Genomic DNA, 18,082 nt, shown 5'->3' on the forward strand with positions numbered 1-18,082 from the left:
CTCTCTCTCTTCTCTCTCTCTCTCTCTCTCTCTCTCTCTCTCTCTCATTTTCCTTTGCCTCCTCTCAGCCCACAAAAAGCACCAAGCAAATTACTCATGGGTACCTGAGAACTCTCACTCCTCTGCTTCCTGCAAGCCAACCCTGGTCCCTTTTACCCTCAAGACTGTCCTTTAATCTGTAAGATGCCTAGGGCCAAAATAATTCCCACAGAAACATTCTCTCCAAGCCCCCAGAGAATCAAGACAGACCTGCAGCCAACGCGCTGGCAGGTTTGTTCTTGTCTCTGAGGCATCCCCAGTATCCTGTGTGGAGGGATGGAGTCGGCTTGGCCCTTCCTCCATCTGTGACATGAATGTCCGTGGCCCTGTGGCATCTTTGTGATGACCGATGTGTGTTGTCTGTTCTCTGTTGTCTGTTAAAATTCTTTGTCGTGTAGGTAAAATGCAGGATGGCACTGTGGACACCAGCCAGAGCAAAGGTAACCCTTTTGTATTAACCGGGTCCTGTGGTCCCTGCGGCCCCTCCCCACCGGTTCTAAGGCCTACGCCAGAGGCAGATGCAGCTGCAACTATGGGTGCCTGACGTCTTTGGGGGGTATAGCCATGATTCACGTGGCACCAGGCCAAATGGAGACATCACCTGGTGAGGATGGGACACCTGCAAGCCAGCTTCTCCCGGCCTTTGAGCTGTGCTGCCCATTTAGCTGAAAACTTGAAGCTGGTTGTTTGAGATCCTTAGGGAATAAGGAGTAGGACCTCAGGCCACTAGTTAGTCCTGATCTGAATGAGGAGAGGGCTTGGCACCCATGGATGGGCACACTCTCTTTTACCTTTTAAGTCTCCTTTTTTGTCCCTGCTGTCTGGTGATTACTTAATATCCCAACGACATGGCCTAAGGACCACTGGGTAAAGCCCAAGCCTATGTCTTGTTTGAATGTGGGAAAAACCAACAGGTCATTGGGAGAAGGCCCAGAGGAGCCTCCAGCCCACTCCTGCTGGGAGTCCAGGGTAGAGCCTTGTCACTCCCTGCTGTGTCCTGGATTCCAGGCCCCAGGCAGGCTGTGGCCCTGGTTGCAGTGTCTCTGGCTGGAAGAGACAGGACACCACCCCCATCTCAGGGCTTCTGTGCCGGCCATGCAGGGGCCCAGGCAGGGAAGTGGGTATCTCACCACACTCCCCCAGGCAGGCAGGGTGGGGGCCAGCATCCCCACCCTGCAGGCTGACCTGTGTGTGTGCATGTCTGTGTGTCTGTACGTGTCTGTGTGTACACATGTGTGCTCTGCCACCTGCAGCCAAACAGCAGGATGGGGCCGCCGCCATGGAGATGCAGCCCCTCAAGAGTGCTGAGGGTGGTGATGCTGACGACAAGAAGAAGGCCAACATGCACAAGAAGGAGAAGTCGGTGCTCCAGGGCAAGCTCACCAAGCTGGCTGTGCAGATCGGCAAGGCGGGTGAGTGTGCAGGGTGCAAGGGGGGACACACAGTAGGACCCCAGGCAGGGCCCTGCCCCAATCTGGGCCTCAGTTGCCTCATCTGTAAAGTGGTGGATTGCATGAGATGGTCCCTGAGACACACCCTTCTCCATCACAGCAACCAATCTGTGTCCTTACACAGTAGGTGCTCAGTTAGCACTTAGAGAGAAGAGTGAAGCTGAAAGCCTGAGTTGTGGGGCACATGGCCTGTGTTCTTGTCCAGATAAGGTTGTGAGAACTTAGGCAAGTAACTTCCCCTAGCTCTGAACTCCTGCCTCCTAGTCTGTGAAATTGGGATGCCCAGTGGTCCCTACTTCACTGGTCGCTATGAGGATTAAAGGAGATTATGCACAGAGTGTTTAGCACTTGGCGGGTGTGGTGATTAGAGAGGGGCGGGTCCTGCAGGGCCTGGAGTTTGCAGGCGTTATCCTGAGGGCAGTGGTAGCCATGGAAGAGGTTTGATCAAGGGATGGCAGGGATGCATTTTGGACTCTATAATGAGCACCCCAGCTGCAGTGCACAGGAAAGATTGAAGAGGTTGGGAGCAGTGCCAGGATCCCCAGCACAACATGCTGGGCTTCCCAGCTGAGTTGGTAGCGGCAGGTGAAGGCTGGTGACAGTCCCTCTGGCCCAGGAAGCCGAGCCCAGCTGCAAGGTGAGCCCTGCCCATCTGACATGGCCTTGGACTCCCCTTCTGGGTAAGGACGTGGCAAACACCAAGGCCTCCCCACCTGGCTGCTTGCTCCTCCATGGCTGTCTCCCTGCTCTAATTATAGGCACGGCAGTGTGGAGAAGGGAGGCAAATTACAGGCTTGGCTGTCTATATTTAAATTCGGGGTCCTGGTGACAGCTCCCGGCTGCTGGGAGCTTGGCTTCCCGCCCCTGGCGACTGTCAGACAGGGATAGAGCAGGCTCTGAGGCTCCGCAGCTGGAGGGAGTGGGGAACAATGGGCGCAGAGATTTCCTCCATCCCCACCATGGAGAAGACTCCCAGGAAACATGGCACTGCAGGGCAGGGCAAAGCGGGGAGAACATTGTGGCTTTCAAAGTCCTCCCTCATCTCCCTCCCCTCCTTGGCCCTGCCAAGGATGGAGTTCAGAGTCGAGCACTTCCAGGTTTGCATCTCACCTCTGCTTCTCTCTTGCGTTGAGTCCCCTGAAAGCAGAGCTGAAGATGGGTGGGCTTGGGATTTGGAGAGGGGGTGCACACAGGTGAGACCTGTAAAAAGTAAAGGACGAGATAGGGCCAAGGAAGAAGCCAGATACAGCTGAGGTTTCGGGGGGGAAATCCCAGTCTCCACCTCCTCCCTGGGGAACGCTGGAGCAGAGGACCTCTGCAGGGTCTGCTCCACCTTGTAGCAAGGAGTAGGTGGTGTTGGACCCCCCAAATCAGCCGTTGGATATTGGTCATCCATTTGGAGTGGAGTGCATTCCCAGGCACTTCCTGAGAAGGAGACTCCAACACCCAAGAGCAATTCTCCTCTGGCAGAGGCACCTGCACAGCAGCTAAAGCACAGAAACTGGCAAAAAGCATCGCAGGGGATCCCAGCAGGCAGCCACCTGCATTTGCTAATCCTACCGTGCCTCCCTGGCTGTGGCCTTGGGCAAGTCACATCCCCTCAGTTTTCTACTGTTTCCTCTGTCAGGAGCTCTCTTCACCCAGGTCCTCACCTGACTGCTCCTTCTCATCGTTCACCTGTCTGCTCATCTATCACCTCCTCCAGGAAGTCTTCTCTGGCCACCCTAGCTTAAGTAGCCTCTCCCTCCCTGCCCATGTCACTCTTTTTTAGCTATATTGAGATATAATTTATACATAAAAAATAACACACATTTAATGTGTACATCTTGATGAGTTTGGACATATGCAGACACCTGTGAGACCATCACCGCAATCAAGATATTAAATATATCCACCAACTCCAAACATTTCCTTGTGGTCTTTTGTAGTTTTGGGGGTTTTTGGGGGGGGGCGTGGGGGTTGGTTTGGGGGTAAAAGCACTTAACTAATCTATCCTCTTAACCAGTTTTGAAGTGTACAATGCCACATTGTCACTACAGGCACCATGTCGTACAGCAGAGCTCTAGAACGCACTCCTCTTGCATAACTGAAACTGTATACCCCCTGAAAAACAACCCCTGCTTCCCCTCTCCCCACAGCCCCTGGCAGCCACCCTTCTGTTCTCTGCTGCGAGGAGTTTGCCTGTTTTGGGTTCTTCATGCACGTCCTCCTCTGTCTGCCTTATTTCACTCAGCAGCATGTCCTCCAAGTCCATCCATGTTGTCACAAACGGCAGGATTTCCTTCTTTTCAGGGTTGACTAATATTCCATCGTAGGTATGCACCACATTTCCCTGCTCTTCATCCGTCAGTGGGCAGTTAGGTTGTTTTCTTATCTTTGGCCCCTGTCAGGATCTAGCATGTCATCTGGAGTCTTCTCCACAGCATTATCTGTCTCTGAATTGTCTTGTTCATGTTTGTTTCCCGTCTGCCTTCACCTCTAGACTGTCAGCTTCCCAAGGGCAGGGACTCTGTCTGCTCTACTGCCATGTCTCTAGTGCCTAAATGAATGAGTCAATACATGGCACTGACTGCACATCATTATTGTGTGAGAGCACCATCCAAGCAGTTCGATTTATCACGTGGTCACTCAGCACACATTTCTTGAGCACCTACTATGTGTCGGGCACTGTCCTAGGCACTTAACATGCAGTGATCACATTTGATCCTTACAAAGCCATGTGAAATAAATACGCATCTCCATTGTATAGAGGAGCAGCTGAGGCTCTGTGAGGGTCAAGGACTTGCCCCAGGCCACAAAGCAAGTAAGTGGCAGAGCTGGGATGTGAGCTAGGCTTGGCCTGACCCCAGAGCCCTTTTGGCCAAGGGTGCGGTCCACCGCTCACTTCCCAGGGCCCCCGACCCCCAGGACCGCCCCTGAGCAGGTCCCTCCCACCCCGTGTTGCAGGCCTGGTGATGTCGGCCATCACGGTGATCATCCTGGTGCTGTACTTCACCGTGGACACCTTCGTGGTCAACAAGAAGCCATGGCTGCCCGAGTGCACGCCCGTCTATGTGCAGTACTTCGTCAAGTTCTTCATCATTGGTGTGACGGTGCTGGTGGTGGCCGTGCCCGAGGGGCTCCCTCTAGCCGTCACCATCTCGCTGGCCTACTCTGTGAAGGTGAGCTGTGGGGAGCAGGACCAGCCAGCTGGGGGTCTGTGGGGTGCTCAGGGGCCATCGCTGGGGTTGAGAGAAGAGCTAAGAAGAAGGGAATGGACACATGGGAAGCTCACAGAGAAGATGTAAATGGGAACCCAAACTCACCTGCCTTCAGGGGACTGTGGCAAACTAGAGAGCCACACCCTAGCTAAAGGGACAACCGTTATTCAGCCCAGCCAGTGTCACGTTGCGGGGACACAGGCCCAGTGTTGCCAGATCTTTACCTTTTTTTTTTTTCCAAGAGAAGCCAGAAATCTGGACTTACTATAAACTCTCCTTATTTTTAAACATTGACAATCAATGCAACTTTAAACAAAAAATAAAATGCAGACATCACTGTGCAGGCCCAAATCCATCACACCCACCAAATGGTGGCAGAAGTCCGACCGTCACAGGCACGGGGCCCACCGTAGCCTTAGTGCATACATGACTACTAATCTCAGTGGTCATTTCCTACAGTTTGAAAGAAATAAGACTAAAACAAAAAGGCCATCTGACTTTAGGAAAGGCCCCTCCTCTCGGGAGTTGGGCTGAAAATACAAGGTTTTAAAAGCTGTTCAATGAGGGCAGGTGGGCCCTTGCGTGCCGACCGCTGGTGAGCCTTCCTAAATGCTGCCCTGATGGCACAGCCCCACCACCCCTGCCCCCAGGCCTATGGCCATCTTCGCAGCCTGAGCGCTGAACTGAGCAGGCTAGTATCCCCTCCCCGTGGGCACTGCACGCCCAGCCCTCCGGAGGGCACCTCCAGCCTGGCTCACCCCCAGGTCCTCACACCCTGCGCTCATCCTCTCTCCTTTTCACGCTGCGGGCGCAGGGCTGCACTCCCCTTTCCCAGGGCCCTGATGCCAGGGTGACCCTGCAAGGGTGGAGGCCTAAGCGTGTTGATAAGTAAGGCATTCGCTCTGAGACATTGGCAGAGCCGCCGGAGGGCACGGCGAGCGTCAGTTTCCAAGCTGGAATTTGGGCTGGGCTCACCGATGTAATTTCATACAGAAAAGAGATCTCTAGGCAGGTGCCAGAAAGTGGCAGCGCGGTGTAAAGGATACGGCCCTTATCGCCTCCCTGTTTTCGGGCTCTCGGAGAAACTCCATCCCACAAACCAGAGCCCAAACAGGTCACAACACGATGCTCAAGGGCCAGGGTCCTGGAGATGAAGGTGCTCACACAGCCAGGAGTCAGGACCCTCACACGAGCCAGCTGAGCTCGGGTGGAAGGGGCGGGGTCTCCTTGAAAGTCCTACGGAGTTGCTTTGGGGGAATTATGCACAGACATTTTTAGGCCGCCGCACCTTCTGCAGTTTGTTTCTCTGGCACCTGGTGCCTTTAGCCGTCTTAGATAATGTTACTTATACAGTCGCTTGATAGACTTAGGACAGCACCCCAACCCAGGAAAAGCACGCTCTCCCCCTCTGAGCCTGGACTTACCTCAAAAGAAAAGAGATGACCACTTAGATCAGCGCTGTCTAAGAGAGATCTAGTGTAAGCCGCAGGTGTGATTTTAAATTTCCATGTAGCCACGTTAAAAAGAAAATTTTTAAAGAAACAGGCAAAATTAATTTTAATAACATAATTTACTTAACTCTATATGTCCAAATTATTATCAAACCAACATGTAATCAATATAATGAGTTATTACTTGAGATATATTTTACTTTTTTCACAATAAGTGTTCAAAATTATATATGTATTTTAGACTTACAGCACATTTCAGACCAGCCGCATTTCCAGTGCTCAGTAGCCACATGTGGCTACTGTATTGGACAGCACAGGCCTAGGCATTTTTAAGCCCAGCAGACAGACCTTCCTCAGTGAGTACAGATGGTCACAAGCCCGCTCGAGGGCCAGGGTCCTGGAGATGGAATGATCCAGCTCGGAGGTTAAACAGAGCTAGGCTCAGATCCCAGCTCGAACCCTCACTAGGTGTGTGCGCCTGGTCACGTCACTCTGCCATGTCTTCTTCAATTGCCAAGAATCCTCCCAGGTTTCACGGATTCTTATAACATCAGGCAAGAAAATAAGTGCAGAAGAACTTTGCAAACTGTAAAGTGTGTTGCAAATTCAAACTGCTGTAGGTCATCCATTCAACATACTTTTATTGTGTCAGTTACCACAGGTTACAACAAGAGACACTGCAGTAGTTATATAATCCCACCAGTACTCATCTTGGCCTCTGGTTTTCACACTGTGGGCAGAGGGCCCCGTTGCCAGGATGACCCTGCAAGGGTGGAGGCCTGAGCCTGTTGATAAGTAAGGCATTCGCTCTGAGACATTGTCATTAAAGGTATTCTAGTTGCACTCTCTTTTTACCCCTGTTATAAAGAGTTACAATGAGGAGAAAGAACAAAAGAAATCAAATTCCTAGTTCCAGGCAAGAACTACAGCTGATTCAGCAACTTTTACTCCAGCAACATTTCATGTCCCTCCTTGCCTTTTGGTCACTATGATGGAGGGCCTGCATGAAGCAGGGTGGTTCCTAGAGAATTACTTTATTTGCATTACTTGCTTGAGAACGTGGAAGAAGCTAGGAGTGTGAACCTGGGAAGAGAGAAAGAGAGGTGAATACATTAGAAAATTCATAATAATATGTATAGTAGGATTCTGTTTTTGTTATGAATTTTTTTAAAAAAGGATGTTGGGAGAGAGACCAAGATGGCGGCATAGGTAAACACCGGAGACTGCTGCCGCAAACAACCACTTCAAAAATACAACTAAAAGACGGAACTGACATCACCCAGAACCACAGGAAGGCTGGCTGAGGAGAGACTCTTCAACTAGAAGGAAAAATAACAGCACACCGAGGCTCAGAGGAGGCGCAGTGTGGAAAAAACTCAGGTGCGGAGGTGCGCGCGCAAAGCGGGCTGGTGGCTGAGAGCGCGGTTGTCGTTTTCGGTCAGGGGGGAGTCTCAGACTCTGAGCTCCAGATACGGGCGAATCGCTGGGGACTCGGACCCAAACGGGAGAAGCGGGAGTGTCTGGCATCAGTTGGAAGGCAGCTTTCCCTCCGAGGTTTGCAGCGTGTTTTTGTTGAATTTTTTTAAAAAAGGATGTTGATGTGTGGGGTGTATCAGTTATGAGTGGTAGCATTATGGCTGATTTGTGTGTTTTTTTATGTGTCTATAATTTTTAAAAATTTTTGATTTTTATCATGCAGATTACAGCGTGTATTTCTTATAGAAAAATGAAATCTATAGATTTTTTTTAAAAGACAATAAAAATCTCTTATAGGTCTACCACCCAAAGATAATGACTAATATTTTTATATTTTTCCAGATATTGTCCTATATCTATAAACACATATATCCCCCAAGTGTATTTACTTTTGGTGAAACCAAAATGACAGTGAAAACCAGGCACCAGTGAAAGATGGTACATTTGAGAAAATTCATAATGAATAAAAAATAGTTATATTAGGGTGTAAGAGAAAAATATTTGAAGTAATCAGAGAGGGACCCAATCTTAATTTATCCTTATCCTTATTTTTCCATAAAGAATGTAGATTACTTCTGTAATCGAAATTAATAGAATCAATTAATCAACTTATTTTTTTAATCCTCACCCAAGGACATGCTTTTATTGATTTTAGAGAGCTAGGAAAAGAGGGGAGGGAGGGGAAGAGAGGGAGGGAAAGATGAAGAGAAACATACATCAATGTGAGAGTGAAACATCAGTCGGCTGCCTTGACTAGGAATCAAACCCACAACCTTTCAATGTATGAGAGAACGCTCCAACCAACTGAGCCAGACTAGCCAGGGCAATCAATTCTTTTAAATGGCTCAGCTAATAAAAGGGAGGAAAGGGTGGCGCACACAAAGGAGCCCAGGTTTCAGAGGCTGTAGAAACCATGATCCTTTGCATGTGCAAAAGCAAAGGGACAGACTATGGCAGCCCTTCCTCTTTTACTACATGTTCACCCAGTGCCCCCGGCACCCCATTTCCCTCTTCTCACTGTCACCCTCTCACATGCCCCTCCCCCAGAAAATGATGAAGGACAACAACCTGGTACGCCACCTGGATGCCTGTGAGACCATGGGCAATGCCACGGCCATCTGCTCAGACAAGACAGGCACGCTGACCACCAATCGCATGACGGTAGTGCAGGCCTACCTTGGTGATGTCCACTATAAGGAGATCCCGGACCCCAGCTCCATCAATGCCAAGACCATGGAGCTGCTGGTCAATGCCATCGCCATCAACAGCGCCTACACCACCAAGATTCTGGTAAGTGGTATAGTCTCCACTACAGAGAGCCATCTCCATGGGGGATGAGAGGTACTGGGCAGGTTCAGCACCATGTTTCATATTTTTTTTATCCTGCTGATGTATTTTCAGGTGATCAGATAGTAAGTGACTTGATTCTCTTTGACTTTGTTTTTATGTTTGTATGACCAAAAATACAGGGTGGAGCAAAAGGAAGTTTGCAGTTGTGAGTACATGAAACACAGAGTTTATTCTTGTATTATGTATTAATTAGTGTATTATTTTCCATACAAACAACCGTAAACTACTTTTGCCCCACCTTGTGTGTATATATATATATATTTAATTGTCATTTTTATGACAGAGTGTATGTTTATTTTTATAGAATTTATTGGAGTGCCATTGGTTAATAAAACTATATAGGTTTCAAGTGTATAATTCTATAATACATCATCTGTATATTGTATTGTGTGTTCACCACCCAAAGTCACATCTCCTTCCATCATCATTTATTCCCCTTTATTGTCTTTTTAAAATCCTGTCATTGCCCACCCCCTAAAAGAATCGTTTTAAAAAACGTTTTTTATTAGTCAGCTTTGCTACCTAACAAACTACTCCAAGACTTCCTGGCTCAGATCAAAACTATATTTAGCTCACAATTCTGAGTCAGCAATTCGAACTGGGCTTAGCTGGGTGGTTCTTCTGGTCTCGGTGGGGCTGATCTTGGCAGGACTGGAGGCTGATGAGAATGGCCTCTGCTGGGTGGCTTATCTCTGCTCTTTGTGATCGGTCCCACCTCCTCCAGGCTTGTCTGTTGTTAAATAATATAGATTCAACTGAGTAAAATTTAAATATCTTACTGGTTTATTGAATGGTTCATGAATCGGTCAGTATTCCATCTAGCAAATAGAAAGGAGTTCTGAGAAGCTGTACAAAATGGACGGCTTTTATAGGTAAAGGGGGGAAAGAGTGGGATTGTTTCAGGCGTAGGTAACCTACCTATGGGGGACAGAAGGGGGCTATCAGATGAATTCCCTCACTAGTGCTGACCAGGAAATTCCAGATTGATTGGTTAAGATTAAATTCCTTGGAGAGGCTGAAACTGCCATTAGGTTAAGCATAAAGTATTGGTTTGGTGATGTGGATTTAGCACAAAGGACTCCATTTCGGGCCTCTTACCTCTTTTCTAACAATTCCTCCTTTTGACCAGACTCTCAGCTTAACTGAGAGATGTGATCAAACTTTAGGGCATTAACCACTCTCAGCTACCACTTTGTATTTCTCGCAGCTTTTACTGACCCTCTGTGTGATTCAAAGGGCATGACTGAATTTCTGTGATATTCAGGCCACAACTTCAGGCTCACAATTTTGAAGTCAGTCACTCTCGTCATTCCTTTTCTGGTGATCCAGTCTTAGGAATATCATTTGCTTGGTTAGTGGCTGCAAACATGCACTTAAAGCTTTTGAGAGACTACAACATGCCAGGGAGACTACTATGACTATGATAAACAGGGTAATTCACAGTATCTAGAGTGCACTTTGGAGCCATGGTCCCCAAGATCTAAAACAATTAAAATCAAATAAATCAAAGGAATTCCCTACTGAAGGTGTCACCTTTTTAAGGCGAGTAGCCTGCTCAGTGGTCTGATGTAATTGTGTTTCAACTTCCTCAGAAGTGTTAATCCAGGTGCAATAGGTGGTGTTGGCCACAGTTTATAGACACCTTCCTGCTCAGCTAAAAGCTGATAAGGAGACTATTATCAGGAACAACTTTGGCCAGAGAGTCTAGGATTTTTCTTGGGTAGCTATCACCTTAGCAGTGGATTCTGCAATATCCTCAAGAGTTTAGGAGAGGTTTCTAATCATAACCTCATTTATATTTACTCCTAACCAGGGAAGTAGAGCCGTCCCAAAGGAAGTGAACCCTGAGTTATGAACGCCTTCTGGTAGGGCCTTTCTAACTCAACAATGCAAATTCAGTGGAGTTGACCAACGAGGTATCCCACTTTGTTGTGTAAACAGTTAGGAGCTTAATTAGATAACCTAAGAAGTGTTAGCCAGTTGTGTGCCAGCCATCTAAGCATTCGTAGGCCCAAGGAAAATGACGACTGCCACAGACAGAGATAAATCCTGTCAGGGCACAAACCACTTCCACTTCCTAATGGACTCATTCGCAGGGATTATTATACTTGCCTGTTCAAGCCAGGGGTCACTTAGGTTTTCAGGGTGTTCTGGAAGTAAATATCCTAGCAGGAAATATAAAGTTGTTTCAAATTCCAGAGGTTACCCCTCTTAGCAATGTCCTGGGAGATATGGATTATGGAGTTATCTTTCCAGGCCAATGCCAGAGTAAAGGAATGAAAGGGAAGAGAGGGTTTCATGCTTCAAGTATGAAGTCTTGACCCAGCCTCTTCAGAGGCAACAGTCTACATGGATGTCAGCTAATTCTCTTCCTAATCAATTTGATGTGGAGTCTCCAGCATTTGTGCAGGACCAGATGTCAGGTGGAGCCTTCTTTAGCTGTGAGATGTGTTTACAAGACTCGAGGCCCTGAGGTCGGCCTGCAATCTGGATAGTGAGGAGGACCTGGTGTAGTCCCTTCCCAGAAGATTTAAGGGCAGTATTTGTTCTTAGTGATTCCAAATCAGAGGGTGGGAGAAAATTGGAAACATTAGTTTGGATACAGGTAGCCAAATTTGTTTAGAAAACTAGCAGAATTTAAGATCCAATCCAGTTTATAAGCATATAACAAAACCTCAAAGACAATTGTCTTAGCTTGGTTGGTGGCAAGTATTAGAATCTAATACAGACAAAGATGCAAAAAAATTTTCTCCCTACAATTATCCCATTTCTCTTTTCCAAAGATAATCACAGCAAAACTAATTTGTTTGCATTAGACTTGGCCTGATTATTTACATAAGTGCAGCAAGAATAGTGGTTACTTTGCTGAAATCTTGTAAGCAAGGTACCAAGGCCAATTTTTCCAAGGGGATTTATTGGCCTTAAAATCATCTGGTCAGCCCTAGCTGGTTTGGCTCAGTGGATAGAGCATAGGCCTGTGGACTGAAGGGTCCCGGGTTCGATTCTGGTAAGGGCACATACCTCAATTGCAGGCTTGATCCTGGTCAGGACTGTGCAGGAGGCAACCAATCGATGTGTCTCTCTCACGTCGATGTTTCTCTCTCTCCGTCTCTCCCCTCCCTTCCATTCTCTCTAAAAATAAATGGGAAAATATCCTCAGGTGAGGATTAACAAAAAAAGAAAAATCATCTGTTCATATCTGAGTCTATGCACTTCTTTCTCAAAGGGGATATTCTAGTCAAAGCCTTGGTAATATAACCAATATTTCCCACTGTATCCTGTTACAAGAACAGATTGTCATTGGACTTAACTATGTTGTCATGAAAAGAATACTCAAGTTTCACAATTCTGGAGAAATAAAGTAGGGAGTAAAAAGTAAATGTTTCATCTTTGTTTACATAGATATATCTTACCAAATTATTGATAGCTAAAGAGAAAAAATTTCCTGCCGGGCTAGCACGGCTTAGTGGTTGAGTGTCAACCTATGAACTAGGAGGTCACGGTTCGATTCCTGTTCAGGCCACATGCCGAGGTTGCAGGCTCAATCCCCAGTGTAGGGCATGCAGGAGGCAGCCAATCAATGATTCTTTCTCCTCATTGATGTTTCTATCTCTCTCCCTCTCCCTTCCTCTCTGAAATCAATAAAAATATATTTTTTTAAAAAGAGAGAAAAAGTTTCCTTAAGTCTGGTAAAGCAAAACATTAGAGAACCATCGATACTTCAAACAAGAAGTCAAAAATTATAATCTTCCTCCTCAGTTCATTCAGTCCCGTGGTAATAATTCTTAGTACTGCTTGAATCCAGTTTTTCCAGAAATTCTTACCCAGTTCATTTTAAGATCTTAAAGTCATCAAAGAACTGTACTGGTCAAAGTTCTCTCATGAATCTCCTCAAAGAGGAAGCACTTTTGCAGGAACGCATTTCTAAAAGCACCAGAATAAAACAATAGCTCTCTGTAATGACCAGACTTTTTAAATGCCCTTATTAAAGATCTAATAAGAGCTCATTATAATGGAATTGACAAGGAAACTTGGTTATCTCTGTAATATATAACAATTTAACTTGATAACAGGAATTAAAACTGATGACATCACACCAGGACATATCAGATTTCCAAGAATTTCACACAATTTCTGGAACACTTATAACATATACCCATTCAGATACAACATAAAGAAGGCTTAGTATTACGTCTTCTTTTACAGTGCTTCCCATATGACTTAACATATCAAATAAGCCTAATTAGTTTGTCTCCTTTTTTTATAAGGAGAGAGAACAAATCTTTTGAGATGTTTCGAGGACCCTCTGGAAAATCCCAAAGTTAATTCAAGGTCAAAAAGAACTCATTTAAGATTTGATTTAGGGGTAGTTTGTCAAAAATACCAAAAAAAAAACATTTCAAACACTGGTTAAATAGAATCACAGCTCACTGTGAAACAATACTTACCTATTTAACCAAAGTGAGAATAAGGACTTTAAAGGCAAATTTATACAGTTCTGAGCAAAACTTAGTTTTTTTAATATGGAGAAGACTACATTAGTTAGGAGATTTACTTAAGTAACCAAACACCTGATAAAGACAACATGGAACATAGGTGATTTTTATTTCAATTACAGTTGACATTCAATATTATACTAGTTTCAGAAGTCTCATTTTAAGTTTTTAGCCATGAGACATGCATAATAATATAAAACTCACTAATTATAAAACAACTAGAAGCCCGATGCACGAAATTCGTGCAAGAGTAGGCCTTCCTTCCCCCCGCTGCCGGCACCAGCTTCCCTCTGGCACCCGGGACCCTGGCTTCCCTTGCAGCCCTGGCTTCGTCCGGAAGGTCATCCAGAAGGACGTCCGGAAGGACGTCTGGTCTAATTAGCATATTATACTTTTATTATTATAGATAGTTGGAATAAATTAAGTTTATCTGCTCAGATGGCTAAAGTTTTTCCTACTAATATTTGTGGAGAAGGCACATGATTATTTCATTCACCTGAATTCCAAATGACCTTTCCACCTTTCATTTTCTTTCTGATAGGAGTAACCTCTGAAGTCTGTAAAACGTTCTTACTTCAAAGATACAGGGAAGGACTGCGAGTTCCTCCAAGGACTTTGGTTTCCCAAGGCCACTACAAGCCTTTGAGATAAACAGGGGAGGTTTGGGGGTTGCTGAAAGAAACAGGTGAACTTTGAACTGCCTCTAGAGCTTATTTCTCGTTTGGCAAAGATGTATAAGACAAGGACAGTTGCTCTCAATTTCCCCAATGAACTGGTTTGCAATTTAAATGACATCATAGATTGATCTACCCACAAATCCTTTTACAAGGGCTTTAAAAGGTTTTTTATCCCCTCTGGGTACATAGTTTTTATTTGAACTTAGGGGAAAAGGCCTAAACATTTTTCTATCAGGCTCTGCCATTCGGCCAAATTCTAACCACAGAGCTACTTTGTAGTTTTTAGTCAGGACAAACAGGAAATATTTTTGGCAGCCCTGGCCAGTGTGGCTCAATAGTTAAAGTGTTGGCCCTCGGGTTTGATTCCCAGTCAAGGTCAGGTATCTGGGTTGGGGCACATGCGGGAGGCAACAAATCAATGTGTCTCTCTCACATCAATGTTTCTCTCTCCCCTCCCTCCCTCCCTTCCACTCGCTCTAAAAATCAATGGGAAAAATATCCTCGGGTGAGGATTAACAACAACAAAAATATTTTTGACAGTATTGAACAACCCCTTGGACTCAAGAGGGACCCCCAAAGAGGGTGTAAAAGACATTTTATTTTCCTCTCTCTACTGGGGACTGACTACAGACAGAGATCTGGTAGAGCTGACTCTAGTAAGAATTTTCACCTTCAACCGGCTTCTGCCAGTTTTTCCAGGTTCCCACCTGCAGTTCTGAGTGGGGTTTAAAGTAGAGAGTACAGCTTCAATACTGTGTTTGCCAGTATTGGGCAAGGTTGTTTTGTTTGTTTTTAATTAATTTTAAGTTTAGTTTCCCCTTGGCTGTTTTAGGGACTAATGTAGCCGTTTACCAGAGAATTCCTCAGAGGTTCATCAACTCTGGGAGGGGTCCATATGGGGGCCCTCCTTCAAAGGTAGATGCAGGGGTGTCTGTAGGGCCCTTACCTTGGCAGAATTTTGTTTACGGTCTGTAGTCTCTCCAGAGAGGAAAGACAGTTCAGACAGAGGATTCCTAGGATAAATACTCAAATAAAGGAGGGGTGAGGGGAGCAGTAAGAGTTGTGTCCATTGTATAGCATTTTGTTTTAGGTACCTCTTGTCTCCTTAATGCTTTTCCTTAACTTTTGCCTGAAACTTTTAGTGGAGCTATTTTGGAATTTTGTAGACTTTTGGAAGTTTCTGCATGCCAATTAAAGCAGGTATCCCATTCTGTTTGTTTAATTTGGGAGCCTTCACTTCAAAGTGCACTTCTTAAATGACCTTATCTCAATGGCACATTCCCCCTAATGGCCATTGTAATACCTCTGAGGGCTCACAGCAGTGTAGTAAGACCCCAGCCCAAATGGAGTACAGCCCACATTTCTGTCTGGCTGTATTTGGGGTCTCCAACCTGACAGTTACCAAGCCAAGCTCTCAGAACACAAAACAAGCTTAGTGAGATTTTGCCATTTCTGTAGATATTTATAACTTCTGGGACCCTAGTTCTTAGTTATAAAATAAGTAGGTGTGCTGGAAGGTGCTACACTTAAATCTTTAGATTTTAAGGATTCCATCTCTTTTCAGCAGAGTTTTTGGGTCTCTCAAAGCCAAAATAATAACTAAAAGGGACATGTTGCTGGGTTGGGGATTGTGCTGTGTTTTGCAGTGACCTTGTTATACAGAAATTTTCTTAAGGTTGGCAGGCTGACCTAGGGTCAATCTAACCAGATCTGTGACCAATTTATCCTAACATGGGAATCTTTGCAGTAGGTGGTGAGTGTTCTAATAGCTCCTTTTACTTATTTATTTTTAATATTTTTTCAATTACAGTTTACATTCAATATTATTTAGTATTAGTTTCAGATGTACAGCATAGTGGTTAGACAATCATATACTTTACAAAGAGTTCCCCCTGACATTTCTAATAGCTCTTAAATGATCAACCAATTCCCACCGATTTTTGTGGTTTCCAAGATTCCCATTAGCAACAACCTTTACCTACTGGACCCAGTCCAGCTCAAGTCAGGCGCAGTCCAATCCCAGACCCAGTTCAGTTCTTTTAAGTTGGACCCAGTCCAACTTCAGGCAGAACCACCAAGAGTTTCCTACATGGAATCTGGGGGTTGGGGAAAGGATCGAACCAGCAGACCTCAACAAATGGGGACTGTGGGCTGGGGGCTCCACATAAATGGGGAACTGGGAACCGCCCCTACAGTTCCCACGTGGGTCCTGGGACAGACTCAGGGGCTGGGGTTTCTAATCAGACAGGGGACTGTGGAATGCCATTTAGATGAGTAGCACATTGCAAAGAAAGCAGAGCTCAGAAACAAATGGTATTTGCCCACAGCCCTCAGAGATGGCAAGAAAGACAATGAACTCAAAGGCTTTATAGGGTACCACGCTTATATTTCTCTTGTCCCAGAATGCCTTCAGAAGTTTGCTTTGGATACCATTGATGCTACCAAATTTGTTAAGTAACAAAAATTCAACTGAGTAAAATTTAAATATCTTATTGGCCTAATTGAGTGATTCATGAGTCAGCATCCCATTTAGCAAGTAGAAGCTGTACAAAATGGAAGGCTTTTACAGGCAGGAGAGGAAAAGGGTGGATTGTTTCAGGTGTAGGTAGCCTACCTATGGGGGACAGAAGGGGACTATCAGGTGAATTCCCTCACTAGTGCTGACCAGGAAATTCCAGATTGACAGGTTAAGATGAAGTCCCTGCGAGAGGCTGAAACTGCAATTAGGCTAGGTACTATGTCTTGGTTTAGTGATGTGAGCTTAGCACAAGTGACTCCATTTGGGGCCCATCGTCTTTTAATACTGGGCTTGTTCACATGGTCACTGTGCTACATTCTATTGACTAACGCAAGTCAAGAGACCTGCCCAGATTCAAGGAGTAGGGAAACAGACTCCATTTCTTAATGGAAGGAAATGCAGATTCACATTGCAAAGGGCATGGATTCGGAGGGGAGACTAATTATGGCCGTTTTCACAACCTACCACCAGTGACACTATGTTGTTAGTGACAGTAGTGGTGTTCCTAGCTTTGATAAGAAAAACTCTCATGTTCCTGCCTCCGCTAAGTTGCCATGACTCATCATGCTGTGATCCCTACTTGGTTTAGAAGCACAGGTTGCCTTTTTTGTAACTCACCAGCATTTGAGCATTTGGGGGGAGAGAAACAGAATTGTCCATCCAGAGGTCAGCTGGCACCCCGGAAATGTGGGGCATCTCTACATGTGAGCATCTGGTTGCGCAGCTGAGCTTTTTTGCTAACTCTCCAACTGTGCCCTCGCTCTGCCCTCTCCACTCTGCCCCTGAGACCGCTCGCACCTTCATGAGCAGGTTGGGCTATGGGAGCTGCCAGCACTTTATTGCTCTGGGGAGGAGAACAAGAATCAGCAGCAAGGGCAGAGGGCTGGTGGGGGGAGGAAGAGGAGGCAGCTTCTGCCTCCATACACTGGGGCTGCAAGAACTGCACCCAGAGCTGCAGGCTGAGGGAGGCAGACCTGACCAAGGGAGAAAAGTAGGTTGAGAGGACGCATGCAGACAGCGAGAGAATCCGGGGTGATGCCAGAAATGATGACGTTTTTTGTCTTGCCCTTGCACCCCCACCCCCAGGCCCAGTTTGGAATTCAAGGGAGGTGATCAGTGCTTTATTCCATTCTCCCGGCCTTTCTAAAATAACGGAGGTGTTGTTAATAATCTTATCCTTTAGACATGGCAGACAGGGGAACAGGGTGGGTCCCAGAGCAGGCTTCAGGTGAAGGGGCAGCCACTTGGATTGAGATATATGTTATGCAATTACAGTAAAAGGGAGTTGTGGGACCCACCTGGAGGCCTACAGCAACATCACTGCAGTGATAAATCTCAATTAGGCAGCGTTTCTTAGCCCTGGAGGCAAAGCTAAAATCTCATTCCCAGATGTAGGTTGACAGAGGCTGTGACCAGGTAGCTGA

The 18,082-nt window shown here is 46.0% G+C and overlaps 1 protein-coding gene across 10 annotated transcripts in view; it reads left to right on the forward strand.

The window, feature by feature from the left end:
* The window catches only part of ATP2B2 (ATPase, Ca++ transporting, plasma membrane 2), a 296,412-nt gene that overhangs the window by 231,947 nt on the left and 46,383 nt on the right, over positions 1–18,082 (forward strand). For 9 of the 10 annotated variants that reach the window (XM_005870061.2, XM_005870062.2, XM_014542750.1 and 6 more), the window contains 4 exons: positions 438–479; positions 1,293–1,451; positions 4,437–4,651; positions 8,665–8,907. In XM_005870061.2, the coding sequence (XP_005870123.1) occupies positions 438–479; positions 1,293–1,451; positions 4,437–4,651; positions 8,665–8,907 (659 nt within the window). The remainder of the gene's footprint in view (positions 1–437; positions 480–1,292; positions 1,452–4,436; positions 4,652–8,664; positions 8,908–18,082) is intronic. The other variant, XM_005870067.2, reaches the window with a different exon arrangement.

Source organism: Myotis brandtii, unplaced genomic scaffold, assembly GCF_000412655.1.
Source record: "Myotis brandtii unplaced genomic scaffold, ASM41265v1 scaffold312, whole genome shotgun sequence".
Classification (NCBI taxonomy): Eukaryota; Metazoa; Chordata; class Mammalia; order Chiroptera; family Vespertilionidae; genus Myotis; species Myotis brandtii.